General features: G+C 41.9%; 1 protein-coding gene across 2 annotated transcripts in view; it reads right to left on the bottom strand.

Annotated features, from left to right (window-relative positions):
- Window positions 1–746: 746 nt before the first annotated feature.
- Window positions 747–19,532, bottom strand: part of sdcbp2 (syndecan binding protein (syntenin) 2) — a 48,566-nt gene continuing 29,780 nt past the window's right edge. The window contains exons 4-9 of one of the 2 annotated variants that reach the window (XM_051932591.1): window positions 9,584–9,684; window positions 7,922–8,080; window positions 5,850–6,025; window positions 3,311–3,482; window positions 2,833–2,924; window positions 747–1,493 (exon numbers count right to left, since the gene is read on the bottom strand). In XM_051932591.1, the coding sequence (XP_051788551.1) occupies window positions 1,439–1,493; window positions 2,833–2,924; window positions 3,311–3,482; window positions 5,850–6,025; window positions 7,922–8,080; window positions 9,584–9,684 (755 nt within the window). In that variant the 3' untranslated portion in view covers window positions 747–1,438. Of the gene's footprint in view, window positions 1,494–2,832; window positions 2,925–3,310; window positions 3,483–5,849; window positions 6,026–7,921; window positions 8,084–9,583; window positions 9,685–19,532 lie in introns of both variants that reach the window. The other variant, XM_028812136.2, reaches the window with a different exon arrangement.

Below are 19,532 nucleotides of genomic sequence, written 5' to 3'. Positions count from 1 at the left end.
ACAGCAGTTTTCAAATAGTCCTGTGGCTTCTCAAACTAAGGCCCTTACAAACGGGGGGCGTTTTGTACCCAGAGAGAGAGATAAAGGACTCCCAAGCAGCACCTAATTAGGTTTCATTACGACTGTCACCTTTGTGTCATTTGTGTAAACCTGGAGCTTCCAAAGCACAGAGGTTTAAATACTTGTGCAAGCAGTGAACTTTGTGGAGTTGTTCTTCATCAGAAAATGGTTTATTTGGACTTTGGAAACTGCGTTAAGAGTTCACATTAAAAATACCGAACAGAAATGGTCATGCAGAAAACGGAGGACGTTCAAAGGGACTGAATACTTTTGCCCGCCCCTCTACTTGGACAGTACAAGAAACGGCTTGAAAACCACCAGCATGGAGCACGTCAGCTAAGGTTCTTTGCTTCAGTTTCACTCCTTGGTGTGGTCGCCCTCGGTCTCTCAGTTTCTTACGTGTAACACGTCTTCAGTCTCAGTCTCGCTCTGGTCCAGCCGATCTCCATCACTGAGCAGGTCTCTCTAAGCTCCCAGTGATGTCCAACATGTCAAGCCCACTTCTGCTCGAGGCAGACCTTCAGCTGGTGACACGTGCCAACAAGCGTCCTGCTGTTAATGCTAAGGGGGAGTTATTATGGACCACTGGCTAACGTGTGTGATTTCTGAAATGCCAGTCCAGCACCACCGGGAGTGCTTTGTGTTAATGTTATTAAAAAAATGTAAGAAAATCACAAACACACGACTTGGGTGGCTGACTGAACTATAAAAGTTTATTACAGAATATTATATATACTTTAATACAAAAGATTAATTATTGATTGGTTACTAGTACTCTGAACAGAAATCTCAACAGTGCTGGACTAACATTAACACGTCCCGTGACGGGTGGCATCAGGTGAACTTCAACTCAATCTGCCAAAACATCGGAATCACAACTGATCGACATTTTTTTTTGTAGGGACCGTCTCGTTCACTCAGGCCGGGATATAAACAAGGATAACATCAACACATCGAGAAGAGGAACAAACAAACAAAACAAGACGAATTCTCGCACGATGAGGAGTCGAGCTGATGCACAACAGCAGGACATGGCACCGGGGCTGACTGGCTGGAATGTCGTCTTTCTGCAACCTCTAGGACCCATCATGCATACTGGGAACTCTCCACAGATTTTTACTAAATATACCTCAAGATTTTTTTTCCATAAACAAAGTGAAAATGGCAAAGTAAATTAATAACATGACTCTGAAAACAGGAAAAAACAAACAAAAAACAAACATCTTACGTAGCCAGCATTTGAAAAGTTTGTAATCAGAGCAGAAATCCCTCCCGACACACAAGAAGATTGATATTAAGGCAGCTACTTGGACAGATCCAGAACTCCATGGCTAGGGCTTCTCGAATACAAGGTCATCGTGCAAAGGCATCGTCCCCATCACACGTCAGGGATGGAGTGATCCATTGAGGACTTCAGAAGACCTTGAGCCATTCTGAGGAAGGAGGGGTAGAGCAGCATTACCATGGAGCTTCTGAAACTTCACACCTGAAACCTTCCCGACCGCAACTGATGGAGGGACAGTTAAGGATGCAGGCCAGAAGCCCCCCCAACGAGATTATTACACCCCCTGGTCATTACACCACTGCGGCCCTCCGCCAGTCTTCTGTGGGAGGTGCGCACCAACACCATTTACCAGGAGCTCTGCTGCCAACTCACCCACCCTCTTAAGGTTCTCTGGCTTGAACTTGACAAGTTCATGTGAAAATGTTTTACAGAAATGACAAATAATTTAGAGCTGTACATTAAGAACTAAAAACTACTTTTGGCTAACGTTGGCAACTGCGCATTTTCAACAGGTGCTTCACTATAATTAATAAGAGATTATGCTAACTGGATGTGACAAAAGCAGTGCAACAAAACAAGGGGACCCTCAGAGAGATGCCACACTGCGGCTCGGGTACATTGGCAACACTGACGTTTTAGCTCAGGTCAGCTCGTTTAATCTCGTGTTTCCATGTAGAACAGAAGATTCTGATGTGATAAGATGGCCAACACCAGACAGCAGCAAACACACAACACACCCATGAAAGAGAGGACTTGTGGATTGTGCAACACAAGTACAAGTCGTCCAATCGCATGCTCACAACGTCTCCACACACTTGTATTTTTACTAAAGACGACGCTGCTTCAGGAGAACGTGCCGAGGTGAGACCAAACACTTGTACTTGGGTTGGACTTCAGACCTCTTTGGGGGTTAGTGTACTTCAGTTCAACTACAGTTGGCACTTTAACTCGCTTTACATGATCAGATAGAGAATACACCTCAGACTGCAACACATTTCAGATACAGTGGACAGTTCATGGACCACCACTACATAATCGGTTGTGGATTTACAACTTAAAATGTTTGATCACGTCTGAGGACAGTTTCTGGATGTGGTGTATTTAACAAAGTTTTGGGTGTTATGTGGTGCACATACAACTGGATGACTGGACATGGGGATTATGAGACACCAATAACCACAGATCCCCTCCAGATATTTTAGATTTTGTTTGCCGTTAGCCTGTGTTGGTATCTTGAAGACGCCAATTGTAACAGAAACATTGTTGTCGTCTCTCTGCATGAAAACACGACATTAAACATTTCTTGCCTATCACTCACTATAAGCTACATATTAGAAATTTGTGTGGGTGTTCGTTTAAGTGCTCAAAGATCTTGCGTCGTTGCCTTTTATGACTTTTTAATTCTAAACAAAGTCGGGGCGACAGCACAAGTTTATCTTAATCTCAATCTCTAATCTCTACAAAGGCGGCACAGAAAGTTGCTTTACCTTTTGACCATGTGCTCATAGATGAACTTTGGCATGAGGGTGATGGTCACTGCAGTTCCGGATGAAACCAGGATCTCTTTGACCCGAGAGTCCTGAAAATCAAAAGGCACAGCACACATTAACTAATGGAGGCTCAAAATGGACCATCTGTTCATCTGAAGGGCTGACCTGACAAATGGACTGTAAATTCTCACACAGTGTTGCTGTTGTGCTTAAGCTTGACCTCCATTCAGGCCTAGCCCCTTGACCTAACCCCACCGGCACCAAAACACGCTCTGAGCCCCACAAACCCTACCATCACGATCAATGGATGGAAGAGCAGATCAGGAAACTAAACAAGGAGGCACAGCTTTAGTTTGTGTGAACAGTTACAAAAGCACAAACAGTTTTACTGTGAAAATGTACTCTTAACAGACAAAACGTTTTGAAATACAGGCCACCATAATAAAGCACAGATCAACGCCGCCGCTTTACTTACCTTCAGCCCGATGACGTTCTGGCCATTGATCTCACAGATGTAGTGGTCGGTCAGGATCCCATTTCGGGCAGCAGAGCTGTCCTTCACAATGGAGGTGATCTTTCCGTCCTTAAAGATGAAGCCCACGTGGCCACTGCTGTCTTTGTGCATTGTAATTGTACGCTGGAATGGCCTAGAGGAAACGTGTACAGTTACACAAAGTCCATTTGGGGTTTGAGGGTTTTGGGCAAACACAACAACAGTTAGCAAAGGGACATAGAGACTCAGTAAAGCCAGACACTTGTGACATTCTACAATGACGGACCAAAACTGGCACGGGGTCCTAACAGCAAATCCACCTGTCCTTTCTGTCACTGGCTGGAAATCACGCCGAGTCGTACCTCTTCCCATTTCGCGTCCACAGAGGTGAAGCAGGTGGCTCTGAGGTGGTGGCAGCAGCAGCAGGACCTGAATAACAGAATGGTGGGAACTACAGAGAAGACAGGCTGCTGAAATGGGAGGGTCAAGTGCAGCAGAGAGAGTGAGGCAGACTGCCACGAGGTGGGGGGCACCCTCACCATTAGAGCCCCAACTGGCTGCTGAAGGAGTTCTTCTATAGCAGGGGTCCTCAATCACGGTCCTGGAGGGCTGCAGGTTTTCGTTCCAACCCAGTTACTTAATAAGGAGCCCTTATTGCTTCACTTTAGTTGTCTTGCTTGTTAAGATCTGGACCCCTTGTTGGTTATTTTAGTCTTAAACAGCCGTATTTGTAGTTTTTAATTGCTCCTAATTAGCAAAAACATGCAAATGACAAAAGAGTCCAGCATTTCTCCATTTAGCTTGTTACCATTTACACCTCTCTGTGTATTTATTGTACACTATTGGGTTTAATTAAATACTTCAGAGAAAAGTGAAGGACAAAAAAAAGTGAAGGATTGAGAATTACTCCTCCATTTTAGCCTTCACATCATTTGGATGATATCCTTAGAAAGGGGAAGAAAACCGAGGATAAGAGAACGACCTGACATCGCAGAGTTAAAGCTCTAAGAATCCTTGAAATTAATTAGAAACCTTTCCTTGCCAGTAATTTAACAAAACCAGAGTTGAACAACAACCTGCAGCCACTGCGGCCCTCCAGGACTGTGATTTGAGGATCCCTGTTCTATAGTGTAGCTGGCTGAAGAAGGTTGCCATGTAGACCAGCAGCCCCGAGCTCGATCGCCACTACCAGCATCTCTGGGCTAAGCCCACGTGACTGTGTCTACTCAGCAATTCATTCAATGGGACACCTCCACTCATTTACTCCAACATACAGGAAATTAAATTACATATAAAAATTTTGAGGAACAGATCAACGTACACAACGTACACCTCTAAATGGTGCCACACCCAGCCACAGGGTGAGGAGCACCACAATCTAACAGGACCTCAAAATCAAGAGAATCGAGTGGAGAGGCTTTCGGTACTAGTAGGACTAAGCAAGCCCAGGGCGTGATGGAGGATTCTGTGAAGTGGCCTGGCAGCACCTGGGAGTGGCCATTAAATATGTAAAATGTCATATGCTGTCCCCTCTGGAAGAACAATACACGTCACGCAAGTCCCATTAGAGTACAGGCACAGTTACAGGCTCACTGATGTCATCCACAGCCCCACAGTCTACTGCAGCATGAGGATGCCATCCTGTTTCGTGCTGAAACTGTAACTACAGCAGCGACTTCATGCCCACTAACAGCCTGCCCTCCATTCCAGGGTGGGTTTCTGCGCTGTGTCAGAGTTGATGTGTATGACCCTTGACCTTCCCTACATAAAGCTGGGATCTTAGCAGTAAAATAACGCAATCCAATGAATGCAAAAATATAAAATAATCTGTAATGCAAAAGCTAGTATAGTAATTCTGCTTGTAATCATTTTAGAACGCTAATAACTGCACCAGGGTTCACTCAGAGCGACTAATCTGTTTTTGAGATATCATGTCCACAGACTGTCACCCTTACAGAGTTGTGTGTGTGTGTGTGTCTGGTCAAGCTTGCCTAAATCTTAGGCCATATTTTCCCTTACACACACACACACACACACACACACACTGTATTATCATAAGAGCCTATGATACATGCAAGAAAAGCAAACCCACCAAGACCCCTGGAGCACACCCATCATGCTCACTTTTAAATTCCAGAGTACTCTGGCATCTCTCCACAGGAGGCCATGAAGGAAGGAGGATATCCCCACAGATAACACAATTCTGAATGGCACAGAGCGGCCCCACTGCCAAGTGCACATCTTTAGTTTATGAGACTTGACTGCAGGAGACAAAACAGCCAAGAAATCAGACCTCAAGCCCCAAAGCTACTGGTCTTCTGTCCACCGTGTGACCTTCGGAACGTCACTTGGGCTTTATAAGAGCAGAGAGCTCCAGCACCTCTCTACGGTGTTCACTGGGGAAAGCCTCGGTTTAAAATAAAGGCTTACTGAGTGACCGCCCTGTCCATTGTAACATCGTTACAAGGAATGAATTGACATACACGTTCTCAGGAAGGACTGCATAAAATCCAACACCTACCTGTCTCGGACGATGAACTCAATTCTATCCTGGGGTGATGCCTTCAGAACCTTGTGTGCTTTGTCCAAACTCCAGCCAGCACAATTCTGACCATTGACTTGCAAGACCTGGTCGCCAAAGCGAAGACCAGCTAAGGCAGCAGGGGAATTTGCTTGAACCAGCTGGACAAAAATGCCCTGTTGAATGAATTGAAGTCCTTCATTACCACACAGTATGAAAAACATAAGAGAGTTAAGATATGCCATCAAATTATAAATACTGCAACTAAAATGCCTCTCTCTTGGAAATTCTCAAGCTGTGTACACACTCAGAGGACAGACTCTGCTTTCTCACTAAACCATCGGATTAACACTTCAGCACAGTCATCATGGATCACATTACTTCAGTGCACAGCAGCTAAGACACGGCCATGAGTAATCGAGTTGGAATGCTGAATGCCAAGTACTGCGATTGACTGGCTTAGCAATGAAAGCTCATGCCAAGCTGCAGCAGGTGACACATCTAGACCTGCATGTCAAGGAGGGTTTGCCAGAAGCACACACCAGACCTTGTAATCCAGAATATTCCATGCATCAGACATAAACCAACCTTTTTCCCTTAAATCAAGGAAATTGTAAGAAATGCCGACAGAACCTGAAGAGGCATACATGTCAATTGGTGCAAAGGGCAGGCAGCCCAGAAACATTAAGCGGTAGATGCTGACTTGCCAGCCACTGCCACTTTAATGAACGTTCAAGTCATAGGCTTGCCTCACAATTGCTGTGCCGACTAATTGATAGCAAATAAGTTATCAAAATATTAAAGCTCTTACAAACAAGTGTTCAAAGCGTTAGGTTTGTGCAGGATGGAGACGTACTAAATGACCACAGATGGCATCAAATATGTCACAGGGAGTCAGCAATTGTGTGAAAGAATACAAGAAGTTTCACAAACAAGAGGAGATCATTCGATCCATCAAGCTTGCTTGGTTTGGTACTAAATGGAATGCAGCAACCACCACTTTTTGTAATTATATATCATGACAATCACAATAAATATAGGATTGTGGAGTTCTTTATTTTGATTTACCTGTAAATTGTTGTGAAATCTGCTTAATCGTGTGGAAAAACAGGAAGACAGAAGAAGAACTGACCAAATTTAATTGATGTGCATGGAAGCTCACAGAAATACGGTTAAATGTCTAAATGTCAGTGTATCTCATTAATGCATTTAGCACATGTAAAAGAATAAAGAGTAGGGCTCAGTGAAGTAAAGTAGAAGATACCTGCAGAGAGATGTGTTGTTCTAGACCGGTTACCATTTCACAAATCTCTTGGTGTTTCCACAAACAAAATTCTGCCAAATCTGAAGTTTCCGTCTGGATTTATACAGTTTCTATCTAAACAGATGGCAAGGTGTTCAATGGCGATGTAAATAAAACTGGTGACATGGGACAAACTAATCAGAATGTGTAGTCTTCATAAGGAATGAGTCTTCAGGGCTGGGACCTAATAATTTATCCAATGTAGTAAATAAACCTCAGCACAGGACTCTAGCAAAGCGCTCTTCTACACCCAAAGACATCAATAAATCAGGAGCTCTGCTGCGACCAGGGTATGCAGCACATTAACATTACTCACATACTTGATGGAACATGTCTGTCATCAACCAATCCTGTGTTTCATCTTGTGAAATTAATGTTTAAAAAAAACATTACCTTCGCTAACTTATGTGCTAGAGCCAAGACCAAAATTTTAACATTACTGTTCAATAAAGAAACTGGCCTTTAAAGTTTTTATTCTTGGGGGTTTGGGGGATAGTAACTGATGTTTAGTGTAGAGTTTTCTGTGAAATGTTGTCCTTGTGCATTGTTTCTTCAAGGGAAAAGCATACATCCTTAACACATTTACTTCAAAATTTCATTTATCTGTTCTAGATGTTCTCAAGGGTCAAGCAAGATGGGAAAAAAAAACCTCCACAATGCAAATATCAAGAGACACCACAGTGAAAAGCAATAAGTGCTGCATGAATGCAATACAACATCCAACCACCGATGATGTCACACTTTAAGCAATGTCCAGGTTTTCACTTACATTATCAATGTTACGCAATCGGAGGCCAACTTTGCCATCTTCATCTTTACAGAGGATTACTTCTCGTATCCCCTGCTTGATCTCAGCTCTGCGGACGCCCACGTCATTCCCAGTTACTGGGCAAACCATGTTGCTGGAAGATGATGATCTAGTGGCCACCTGCTGTAGAACAAAAACAAATATACTGCTGATTTAAATGCAAATCACTAAGGAGTTTTTATTTGGGGCAAAATAAAATCAAGTCTTCCAAGGAACATTTGAAAGAAGACGCCTACCACTTATTCTAAACTGAAATAAGGAGCTATTAAACAAAAAGGTATGTGATGTTTATTCAATTAGTATCTTCTAAATATACAGTAAAACCTTGATTATCCATCAGGGGATGGGACCGAGGCCATAACAGATAAGAGAAATGACAGATAACAGAACAGCTACTTTAAAAATGATATACTGTAGATTAGTTTAGCAATTAGTCGTATTTATTTACAAAACTATATTAACAAAAAATAAAATAGTATTAGCAAAATGAATTCATTTAATATTGTAACGACCAGCGTAATAAACAACTCAAAAGGTACTGGAGTTTTCTACGTTTTACTTCTGTAACAAGACGGTGCCCTGTCTTACACAGCACACCGACAAAACAATAAAAGAAAGCTTTCCCTACCAATCAGTTTCTCTCTTGCCACTCATGTTCTGCCTCTCTCTATACCTGCTAATTGTCTCCCGACTCTCCACTCAAAACATCTTTCCATTGCAACTTCCTTTTCCTCTTAACTTCTCTTGTCTGCTCCTTACCCAGTCCCATCACTTGCAGCATTCATTCCACCCTTTCTGCTTCCCACAGCACATCACAATACTAACATAACTGAACAAGAAAGTGACAGTACAGAAGAGCATTAATATATTAACATTAATAAAAAAACAACATTGCCATTAGGGGTTTCCATATTGAACACTTTTTCAATTTTGTCAGCAACGCGCTTTATATCGTTCACTGTTGTCCTTCCTACTCTGTAAATCGAAGCAATACTTTAAGCACTTTCACCATTTCGTAAATGTTTAATAATTTCAGTTTTTTGTGACATTTCCAATGTTTATCAGCCGTAACAATGTATAGTAGATTCATTATAACAAAAAGAGAAAAGCTACGGAATATTAAAAGTGAAGGCATACAACTGACACAAATTTCAAAATGCGGCATGACGCGTGGTGCTGGGGAAGAACACTACGCACTAGCACAAGGGAGACTTGACCCAAAGTGCAGCATGGCTCACAGTGTACCACACAGCAGTAGTAGCACAGTAACAGGTAGGCGCTGGCATGCATCATTTTTTTTTTTTTTTCCCCTTTAGCCCTGACAGAGACAGGTTGGTGAATTGAGTGATGGATAATTGAGGTTTAACTGTATAATGAAAAACATGGTGTCCTGTCCTTTAGCAAAACATTTTTAGATTGTTTACTGCTTGGAAAACATTTTCTTTCTTTAACAAATAACGGTAAACAGCAGCTCATACTTAACAAAATATGACCAACTTTGACTTAAAACAAACAAGTCTATATACTATATGGGATTTAGACTTTATTACTACATATTATCCTTATCAAGTATAAATATATCAAGAGATGATGAAAAGTGTTTGTCACACAACAAATATTTACATTATCAGATGCTGGGACCAGTGCAAGATTCCTCTGAACCTCATCACTGTTTAGGCTCAGCCCCATATATTCACCGAGCTCTTGAAGGTTTGGATAGAGCCCTGAAAAATAAACAAAGCAAAACGTTAAACAAAGTAGGCTTATGGGATCATAAGGACATGTTCTGGGTAGCAATACAAAAGTAAATAAATGGCACGGTGGGTAGCACTGCTGCCTTGCAGTTAAGAGACCCAGGTTTGCTTCCCGGGTCCTCCCTGCATGAAGTTTGCATGTTCGCCCGGTGTCTGCGTGGGTTTCCTCCCACAATCCAAAGACATGCAGGTTAGGTGGGTTGGCGATTCTAAATTGTCCCTAGTGTGTGTGTGTGTGTGTGTGTGTGTGTGCGCACACACCCTGTAGTGGGTTGGCACCCTGCCCGGGGTTTGTTTCCTGCCTTGCGCCTTGTGTTGGCTGGTATTAGCTTCAGCGGACCCCTGTGACCCTGTAGTTAGGATATAGCGGGTTGGACAATGGATGGATGGACGGACAAATAAATAAATAGAGCGAGTCAAAGAGGTTCATGTTAGTTTAATGTGGCACAGAGTGCAGGTATTTCAGAATATGTTAATGGGAGAAAGGAAAGCAAAAACACATCCACAACACCTACACTTTTGTCATCATTGACGTACAGCAGTGAACTTCACAGAGACATTTAAATGCAGCTGTTTGGCAAATGTGACTTTACAACAGCGCATCACAGAAGACTTCCATGGTTCACAATAAATTCTTTAAGTAAACAAAAATGTGATTATATTTAGCAGAGAGACTTTGGGAAGTCTGTCAGGGTAAATCATGCCACACGGTCACAAGCTGTGCGATGAAACCAGGTTGCGTCAATGTGACATATGCCTGCTCAGCACTGCACTATAATTTCCTGGGTCTTTTTTAAAAAAATAAATAAATAAAAATTTACTTCATGTACACATAGGGCGGAGTGGTGGCTCTGAGGCTAAGGATCTGCGCTGGTATCCAAAAGGTTGCCGGTTCGAATCCCCGCCACTGCCACAAGAGATCCTACTCTGCTGGGCCCTTGAGCCCTTAACCTGTAATTGCTCCAGGGGCGCTGTACAATGGCTGACCCTGCGCTCTGACCCCAAGGGGTATGCGAAAACAAACAAATTCCTAATAAAAGAAATTGTATAAGGCGAAATAAAGAACAAATAAATAAATAAATAAACTAGAGTGATGAAAAGCATCATCACAGTGAACATATCCAGTTTGAGTGTTCAGAGATACTTGGTTTAGCCATCTCTAAACACAGCTGAGCCACTTTTGGAGGGAAGTATATTTGTTTTGAGTTTCAGTATATGTGTGTAGTCACATGGACTCACAAACAAACCAGTCAAGCAAAGTGAAACTTGGCCTAACCACTAGCACTGAGCTCAGCGATGTATCCTAAACTTTATCTTATCTATCTAGATGTTCTGTCCTCCCTCACAGGGATGACAAGTTGCACTGTGACACTCGCTATTTCACAGTTTAATCAGACTTCTCCTTTTCTGCTTTTGCTTGCTTGTTAAGATGATTTACTTTTTTCCGTAACTGATGGTTGCCTTACTGTTAACTCCCTTTCCAGTTAATGCAGTAACAGTGGAGAAGCCAATCAGAACAGAATTCAATAGTATTGCAAGTCAAGGATGAGGGAGCCGCTAGGCATTCTACAGAGCAACAAACTCCAAATACAGTGCTAACGTCACAGAATGATGATGTCTGTCAACTTCCTGCAGTCCAACACCAAGAAACCTGTACTGGAGATTCTACAGAAAGCAGCCTAAAAACCATGACCCTGCCTTAGTAGATCTCTCAAAAACTTTTCCCATCATTAGCTGCGGAGCAGACATTTCTGTTATTTAAACACACACACACACAGGGTTCGGGGTTGGAAGCAGCAGCAACTTATCAAAAATGAATGAAACCTCTCTGCAGCACTCAGGATGTCTCCACCACTTAAGAAGCATCAGGCCCTTTGTCTTTTCTTCCGATGTAGAGATACTCACGTCTCCCAACTGAATTACTGCACTTTTCAAAAAACACTATAAAAATGCTGCTGTCAGACTCCAGACATGAAGCAAGTGTAACAAACACAACGTTCCCCAACAGGTTCAGCTATCCCGAGCTGCTCACATCTTCACTAATTGCTTACAAAAATGCCTCATGTCAACCACTCTGATTGCCTGTCAGGCACAGGAGATCCCCCACTGTAGAACGAGGGTACATGCAGTGCACTTGTTCAGAAGCTCAAAATCAACTCCCCCCTTGATTAAATGTTCAAGAGCAAAGGTGCATATAAAGAAAGAGGACAAGTGCTTTACTCTAAAAGTAGAGTGTGCTTGGGTGTCAAACGAATTATTGTTTCTGCTATTTTCCTACGCTTCCATCCCATTTTTACAAAGTCCCACACCAATGCCATCCTGTTTTACATTATTTCTTGGTTGATAAGATCTCCTTAAGAGAACTGAATTTATTGTTAATAGAACAGATAATGTTAACCAATCTTTCTGAATGTAAAATGGAATACATTACGGAAAGTGGTATATTTGCAGGTGTGTTTTCCTCTTTGCAAGGAGTCTGGCGCTGGGAGCAAAAAGCAGAGAGCAGAGGAAGCAGCTGCATGTGCCAGTCACCTGTGCATTACATCAAATGAGGAAGCAATGTGCAAAGGTACAGAAAATAAAGAGATAAGAAACAAACAGGCCTTAATGTGCCAAAACAAAAGAGGTACTGAATTCCAAAGGTCCTGGTAACTTGAAGGCCGTGGTTTTCATTGTTAATTATAAACAGCACCACAACTCTGTGTGGGTAGCTCGGTGTGTGTGTGTGTGTGTGTCTACAGTAGTCTATTGGCAGGAATGCACTGTTAAAAGAACAAGCAAACAGGAAAAGGCATCTGATATGGACAGGACCAAAAATTTCAGAAACAATACTCATATACCAAAAATATGACATTAAATGACTAACCGACTGTCCACATCCCAATGCACATCGAGGATGCTGTGGTAGAGCTGGTCAAGAGCACCAAACTGTGCTGTGTACACCTGGCACAGGACCTCCTTTGGCCAATTAACACCACGTCCATAGCCAGGACATGCAACAGCATCTCCACTTCCTTCAGTGGAAGAAAGCAGGCCTACGTCCCCCCCTATTCTCACCACATTCTACTAGAGCACCGTCAAGACTGCAGGGTCCTACAACAAACCGTGCACACAGCAGAAAAGATTACTGGGACCTCTCTGTCCTCCATTTAAAGACATTGTTCTTAAGTGCTAATCACATTGTGAAGGACCAACTCCCACCTCTCCTACGGTCTTCTTTGTCCCACTTCCATTTGGCAGAAGATCTCTAGCATGTGAACCAGTTCTGCTGTCTGGACTCTGAATTCTATATGACCCCCCGAGATTTGCTCCTAATAGCTTATTTCTAATCTGTAGATTTGTCACACTTTTTAGTACTTTTTTCAATTAGCTGTTATTTATTACTATTTATTTCTAATTATCATGGTCCATTCATTTACCTATTATTTATCTACTAGCCATGTGCGCCCAACTACGTTGCGCGTGTTAAAGTTGTCTGTGAAGGGCTCCCTGTTTAAACGCGGCTGCCAGTCGTGAGCTGGGCCCTTCATCGCACAGCATTATGATTTTTTATAAGGGAAACAAAATTACAAAACAAAACCCTTGGACATTAATTCGATAGGAACGGCCTACTCGGAACCACTGTCCGAATAGTAATTATGTGGTGGTGGAGGAGCATTTCTGATTCTCTCTGTTCACAGTCCGACTCGTTTTCACGACGCTGTTGTTTCCTCTCACGATCTCTTCTCAACCTTTCTCCAATCTCGCAGGTTGCTTTGTACACGGAGCAATGGTTATAAAAGGGGGACACATAGGCATCCAGGCTCTTTAAAGCATAAATAGGGATCACTTCACTGACATGTGAGTAAGCCAAGGTACAACTGTGAGACGAGCAGCACTCGCCGGCTACAACGTAACAATAATAATTTCCGGAACGTGCTGTTACGTTGTCATTCATTTTACCCACTGTCTTTCTTTCATTCATATGTTACATAGGCACGTACCTTTTATCTTCGGCAATCTCATTCTCTAACCAGGCCTCAGGAGCTAACCAGCGTAACACTGTCCACCACCCCTTTCGTTATTCCGGCACATTGTTGACATCCGTGAGTAACAACAACGTACTAAACTGGAAGGTGGTCTACGCATGTGTGGAATTCGCAGACAAACAAAGATCAAGATCCAAATGAAGATTATATATAAAGATTAGTTAATTTAAAGCACAATTTATTTAGTTTGAATGTCTGTGTTTTGAGGTGTGACTGGAGTACTACAGTCTTCAGTACTATAAGCCTGGAGGAGATTCTTAATGCAATGACTATGTTTTAGCTCTCTCTCTACTGCCATCTAGTGCTTCTTCTAATTCATTCGCGGACAAAAAGATCAAGATCCAAATGAAGATTATATATCGAGATTTACTAGACAAAGAGCCCGTTTCGACAACGTAAGATGAAACGGGCACGAGTGGAATAGTATAATATATAATAAGTATAAGCACCACAAACCTGATATAGGTGTATTGAATGAATGCGTAATTAGGCCTCGAGCTGTAGTCGAAATCACCTTTCAGGCCTCTAGAGCTTTAATCGAAGTCGCCTTTCTCTTTTAATTTTCGCGGCCATAAATCCGCCGCCTGCCACGATGTCGGTCTCGTAAAGTTTTTCGGGCAGCTGCGCAGAAGGTAACTGCGCATTCGGCTTCGGACGGACGTGAGTGAGTGAGTGAGGAGACTGGCGAATTATGCATTGAGATAGTACAGCACTTGTCCTGTGTTAATGTTGCACAGCGGCCCTGGAGAAGAGCATTTCATGCCACTGTATGCTGATATTTGCTGATGGTATGACAATAAATCCACTTGACTGCTCAGAAGAGTCAAGATTTGCCTTCTTAAATTTTATCACAATTCACTTAAAGTAACAGGAATCTTAAAGGCGTCATTCTAATTTCCTATATAAACATACATGTAATACGAGGCGAGACAGAAAAATAACCGGACTGGGCTTGGGGCTTTCCTGGAAAACCGTCTGGAGGTCGGCTGGACGCGACTCATAGGACTATATCCCCTCCTTCATGCCCTCTCAAACCACGGACCGGCCAGGTATATTCTGTGAAGAGCCCAGTCAGTATTTGCACAACAAATCGTTACACGAGTTGCCGCGACAATGTCGGGTGAAAAAAAGCAAACAGCGAGACAAGACAATGCTCCTGCACACAATGCTTTTTCCATAAAGCAGTTTTTGACTGACAAAAACCATTCCTGTCCTCGATCATCCTCCCTATTCACCCAATTTAGCTCCCTGTGATTTTTACTTGCTCCCGAAAATTAAAAGTGACCTGAAGGGATGATATTTTTCCTCAATGGATGAAGTGATGACAGAAACGGCAAGCCTGTTGAACAGCCTCAAGCAAAAAGACTTCCAGCATTGCTTCAATCAATGGAAGATATGTATTGAGTTGGTGTAGAGATCAGGAGGAGGAGTATATAGAAGGTGACAATGTTTAGAATGCTCTAATTCATTTATTAATCTTTTTTTTTTTTTTTACTAATCCGGTTATTTTTGTCTCTCACTTAGTATATTTGAAATCTGAGTAAACTTGTGCTGTGGAAAAAAGGCAGCTAAATAAGAAAACAAGAGCTCCATTTAGTCTAAGGAGAAAGCGGCCGTCACAGTTTCAGTTCAGTTTCCCCCCTCCCTGCCAAGCCTAAGTGCCACTCCCGGGCCGAGGCTTAATGGCAGTCAGAAGTTTCCATGATGATAATCAGTGTGATGTTATGAACTAAAGGCCTTTCAGAGAAACGGGAAAGGCTTCGAAAGAAATTAACTATTTAAGAACCAGTATCTTTGTAGGTACCACTATGTGCCTTGATCTGGGCTGTCAGTTTTACAAATGGCTGACAGAAATAAAACAAAGGCATGACCAGAGGGTGCAGTAAGCAGCAGCTGCTAAAATGAAAAGAAAGTGTCAATGTCCGCAATCTCCTCTACCATCTGCCACAAGGGGCCATTATCCTAGGTGCCCACATTTATACAGCTCTTCAAATTAAAAGTTATTAGATTATATTGCACTTTCCTTGCTAGTGACACTACAGACAAATATGCCAAGGCAAACATTAACAGGGGGGGCAGTCCGATTGGTATTTTCCAAGTCCCACCACCACTGACAGATCCTAGACATTGATTAGAATTACTAAAGACTGCAAACAGTAAAACACTAAAATGGAGAAGATGCTACTCCTTTGACGTTGTCCACATAATGTTTACAAAAGCAGCTCAAACTGAAATACAGCCAGCCTTTTCTTCAATAAAGAAATAAAAAAGCCAACATCCCAAGGCACTATGCAAAAGTACAACTGGGGACACACACACACACACACACACACACACACACACATATATATTAAAGGACTTGCTTGGGAGTCTCACAGAGTGTCAGAGATGAGGACTAAAGCGGAAGTCTCAGAGATTGGAGTCTAATGTCTTGGCTGCTAAAGCAAAGTTACAAAATACGAATTACCAGGACCACGCAGGAGGCAGATAAACAAAGCTGTCGTATATTAGTAGTTGAGTTTTACCGTTTCCCCTTCTCCATTGCTGGCAGACTGCACTGACTTCACATGTCACTGTCTCTCGACTTATAAGCCTCCACAGCACAAATCATTTGAAAGTATTAACAGAACAGAAACAAAACTACACATTTGGATGCATGCGTGTGCTATTGGGAGTTACAATTATTTTAGTATTGGACTCACTGAAAACTAGAGAAAGCATGAGAGGAGTGTGTGCCAAATGAAACTTGTGTTTTTGTGTGAACCTACGAGAGCAAATTCAGTGAAAGACGACAAATAAAAAAACAAGACACATGCAGCTTAGCTGGCAAATTCTTAGAAGTGGAGGTCCATCCACTTTGATGAAACTCTTTGGAGAGGCACAGTAAAAAAGCATTTCTTGTATAGCACTTTGATATTTAAAAAATGTATCCATAGAAAGTTGTCAGTAATTTTGCCCCCATGTTTAAACTTACTCTAATGGTTTCAAAAGCACTTACCCAGCCAATTCAAATTAGTATGGTCAAGACTTCGGTTTGTGCAGTGAGAACTTTCAGAGATACATTTGAGTCCCCTGTAGCACTTTTCTTTCTTGAAATACCATAAGCCAGAATTAAGTTGCTTTGCTCTAAAGCAGATCAAGGTACCATGGGTAGGAGAATCACTATGCGCCATGGCTGAACGATTAACTGATTTCAAATTGAAATCACATTTTGAAACAATGTGCTTATCAAATTGTAAAGGTTGCGATGTATGCAGAGTGTCTGGCCAACAGGGCTGTTAAATCGAACACTGCAATTCAATTTAAAAAAAGGTCTTGAGCGGACATTCAATTGTAAAAGAATGGCTGTTTAAATTTTACCCACGTAAATGTTGGCATTGTGTTATTCCAGAAACTCTGTGCAAAGCTGCAGTATTTTGCACTTCACTTCCACAAATCGGCCTTTTTGTAACTTTTTGCTTAGGTGATTTTCTTTATTAGCAAAACTTACAGCCAGACTGCTTCAAAACTTTTTTTTCCCCCCTCTGCCCCACCGCTGTGCTCCTGATTGACAAGTCCAACCCGCCGCTGTGGGGGGCTTTAGGGTGCAGTGCTCATCCAAACATTTCGCTAGGGCCATCCATTTAATAATTTTGTTAATGAGGAATAAATACTCTCATCTAAAATCATACATGCTGTACGTACAGTACAAATTGATTCACAAAGAGGTGAATAAGTGGTTTTTGATTGGGCACAGGCAATCCTAACCAACCAAGACGTACCAAGAGACCGCAATGCGGAGCAAGTTTTTACTTTGATTTCTTTCAGGGTGCGTGACACGTACCCACCATGTTCTCTTTTGCCTTGGTGACGTGCTATTCTCATGACCAGTGTGTTATTAATACAGTCGGTAGCATTCAATTAACGTTCTAAAGCCGGCAATGCATTTATTGGCTGGTTTTATTGTAATTTTGGAGGTATTGGCTTAATGCTGTTCTTCGGTTAACTCAGTGGAGTGGCGTCTGTGCGAGATGACTGCATTGGTGATGCGGCACCAACCTCTCGTTACAAATCATTTTTTTAAGTAGCACTTGATTGATTAGCGTGTCAGCATCTCTGCTGTTCATTTATTTTGAAAGCAGTGCTTTGTATAAAAAAAAAAATTACTTATTCACTATATTTAAACTTAGAAAAATTATATTGACTACTGCCTGCCCACGGAGATTCAAAGGCCTGCCTTTTTTTTTTCCAGAATGCCGTGATATTAAATGTACCATGCCTCTGCCTGCCCACTGTGCAGTGGGCACCTCCAAAATAATAAAACAAAGTCTGCCTTCAATCTGCCATTTTACTTTGTTCCCTTTTCTCACAATGTTGTGGTCTTTTTAAAATGACTGGCTATTATTTGACTTGATCCTTGTCAGAACAGCAAGCCATAAAAGCAGCCACAAAAAGAAGCCTAAATCCTGACAAGGCACACACACTGGGGCGAGGGATAAGACTGTGCCTTCACGACAAACAGGCTGTGTGGTTTAAGCATCAAGTCAAAAGTAGTACACTTAAAGACAAAATGGCAGTGCTGATATTATAGTCTGCAGCTGTTTGGTATTTTGATTGCTTTTAAAATGACCCAAGTACCACTAGAAGTGTTTGCTTAAGTTGGTGAGGCCATTAACATCAAATTATTTTAAAAAAACAAAAAAAAAAACCAAGTACAAACGTACATTATGCCCAGCATCGTTAAGCGAAGTATGAATATATTTGATTATTTACTCATTTTTAAAATTTGAATATTTGAACCTTAATTTTTGGCTAATTTGGCATCCCTTGTACACAATGTTAAACTTCCGATGTGGAGAAAAGTGGCTCGCAAATTTCTGTGCATACCAGACACGAGTTTAGTGCTGAGGGGCAATGTAGTCACGTGTCAGCGTTCATGTCAAGAACCAGCGAAGGTCGATATGCTGGTGCTCCTGACCAAAAAAATCTCTAAAGACCACAATACGTGTTGAGAAGAAGTTGATGTGTCATGGAAGAGTGTACTATGTAAGTCTTCTGTTTGGAGCAACTTTAAGATTTTAGTTGTTCTGCACTGTATCCTATAGTGCACAGGTGTCGAACTCCGGTCCTCGAGGGCCGCAGTGGCTACATGTTTTCATTCTAACCATCTTCTTCATTAGTGAGCCGTTTTTACTGTCAATTAACTTCTTTTGCTTTAGTTTTAATTAACTTGACTCAGGCCCCATAATTGTCTCTTTTTCCTTAATTAGTAGCCAAACAAGCCACCATATGACAGAAAAATCAACAAATTTGGAAATGTCTGCTGTGGCAGAATGAGAGCAGCAACAAGCCATTGAATTAAATAATGGGCTTAATTAACAGCAAGAATCAGCTTCTCATTAAGAGACTGGGTGGAGTGAAATTGGTTAGAGTTTGAAATCCCAGTTTAGTTGGTCATCTGTTGGCTCGTTTCATGTCTCATTTCTGTTTGGATGCCATTTAATGAAGAAACAAATCAATTCAGAGGACTGAATCCTTAAAAACAGGGCTATTGAAATGAAGGGAATAGGAGTTAATTAGCAGTGAAAACTACTCAATGATTAGGAAAAGGGTTAGAATGAAATCCTGTTGCCACTGCGGCCCTCCAGGCCCGGAGTTCGACTCCCCTGCTATAGTGGCAAGCATTTAGGTGGGGGTTCAAAACATAAATGCTGATTATCTACAAATTCTTTATTTGAATGCAATAATTAGATATTGTGCAAGATTTAGATTCTAGTGCTATTATATTTAGAAATCACTTTTTTATTTATT

Source organism: Erpetoichthys calabaricus, chromosome 10 (genome assembly GCF_900747795.2).
Source record: "Erpetoichthys calabaricus chromosome 10, fErpCal1.3, whole genome shotgun sequence".
Lineage (NCBI taxonomy): Eukaryota > Metazoa > Chordata > Cladistia > Polypteriformes > Polypteridae > Erpetoichthys > Erpetoichthys calabaricus.
Note: the sequence above shows the minus strand (reverse complement) of the source record. Positions and strands in the feature narration are given on the sequence as shown.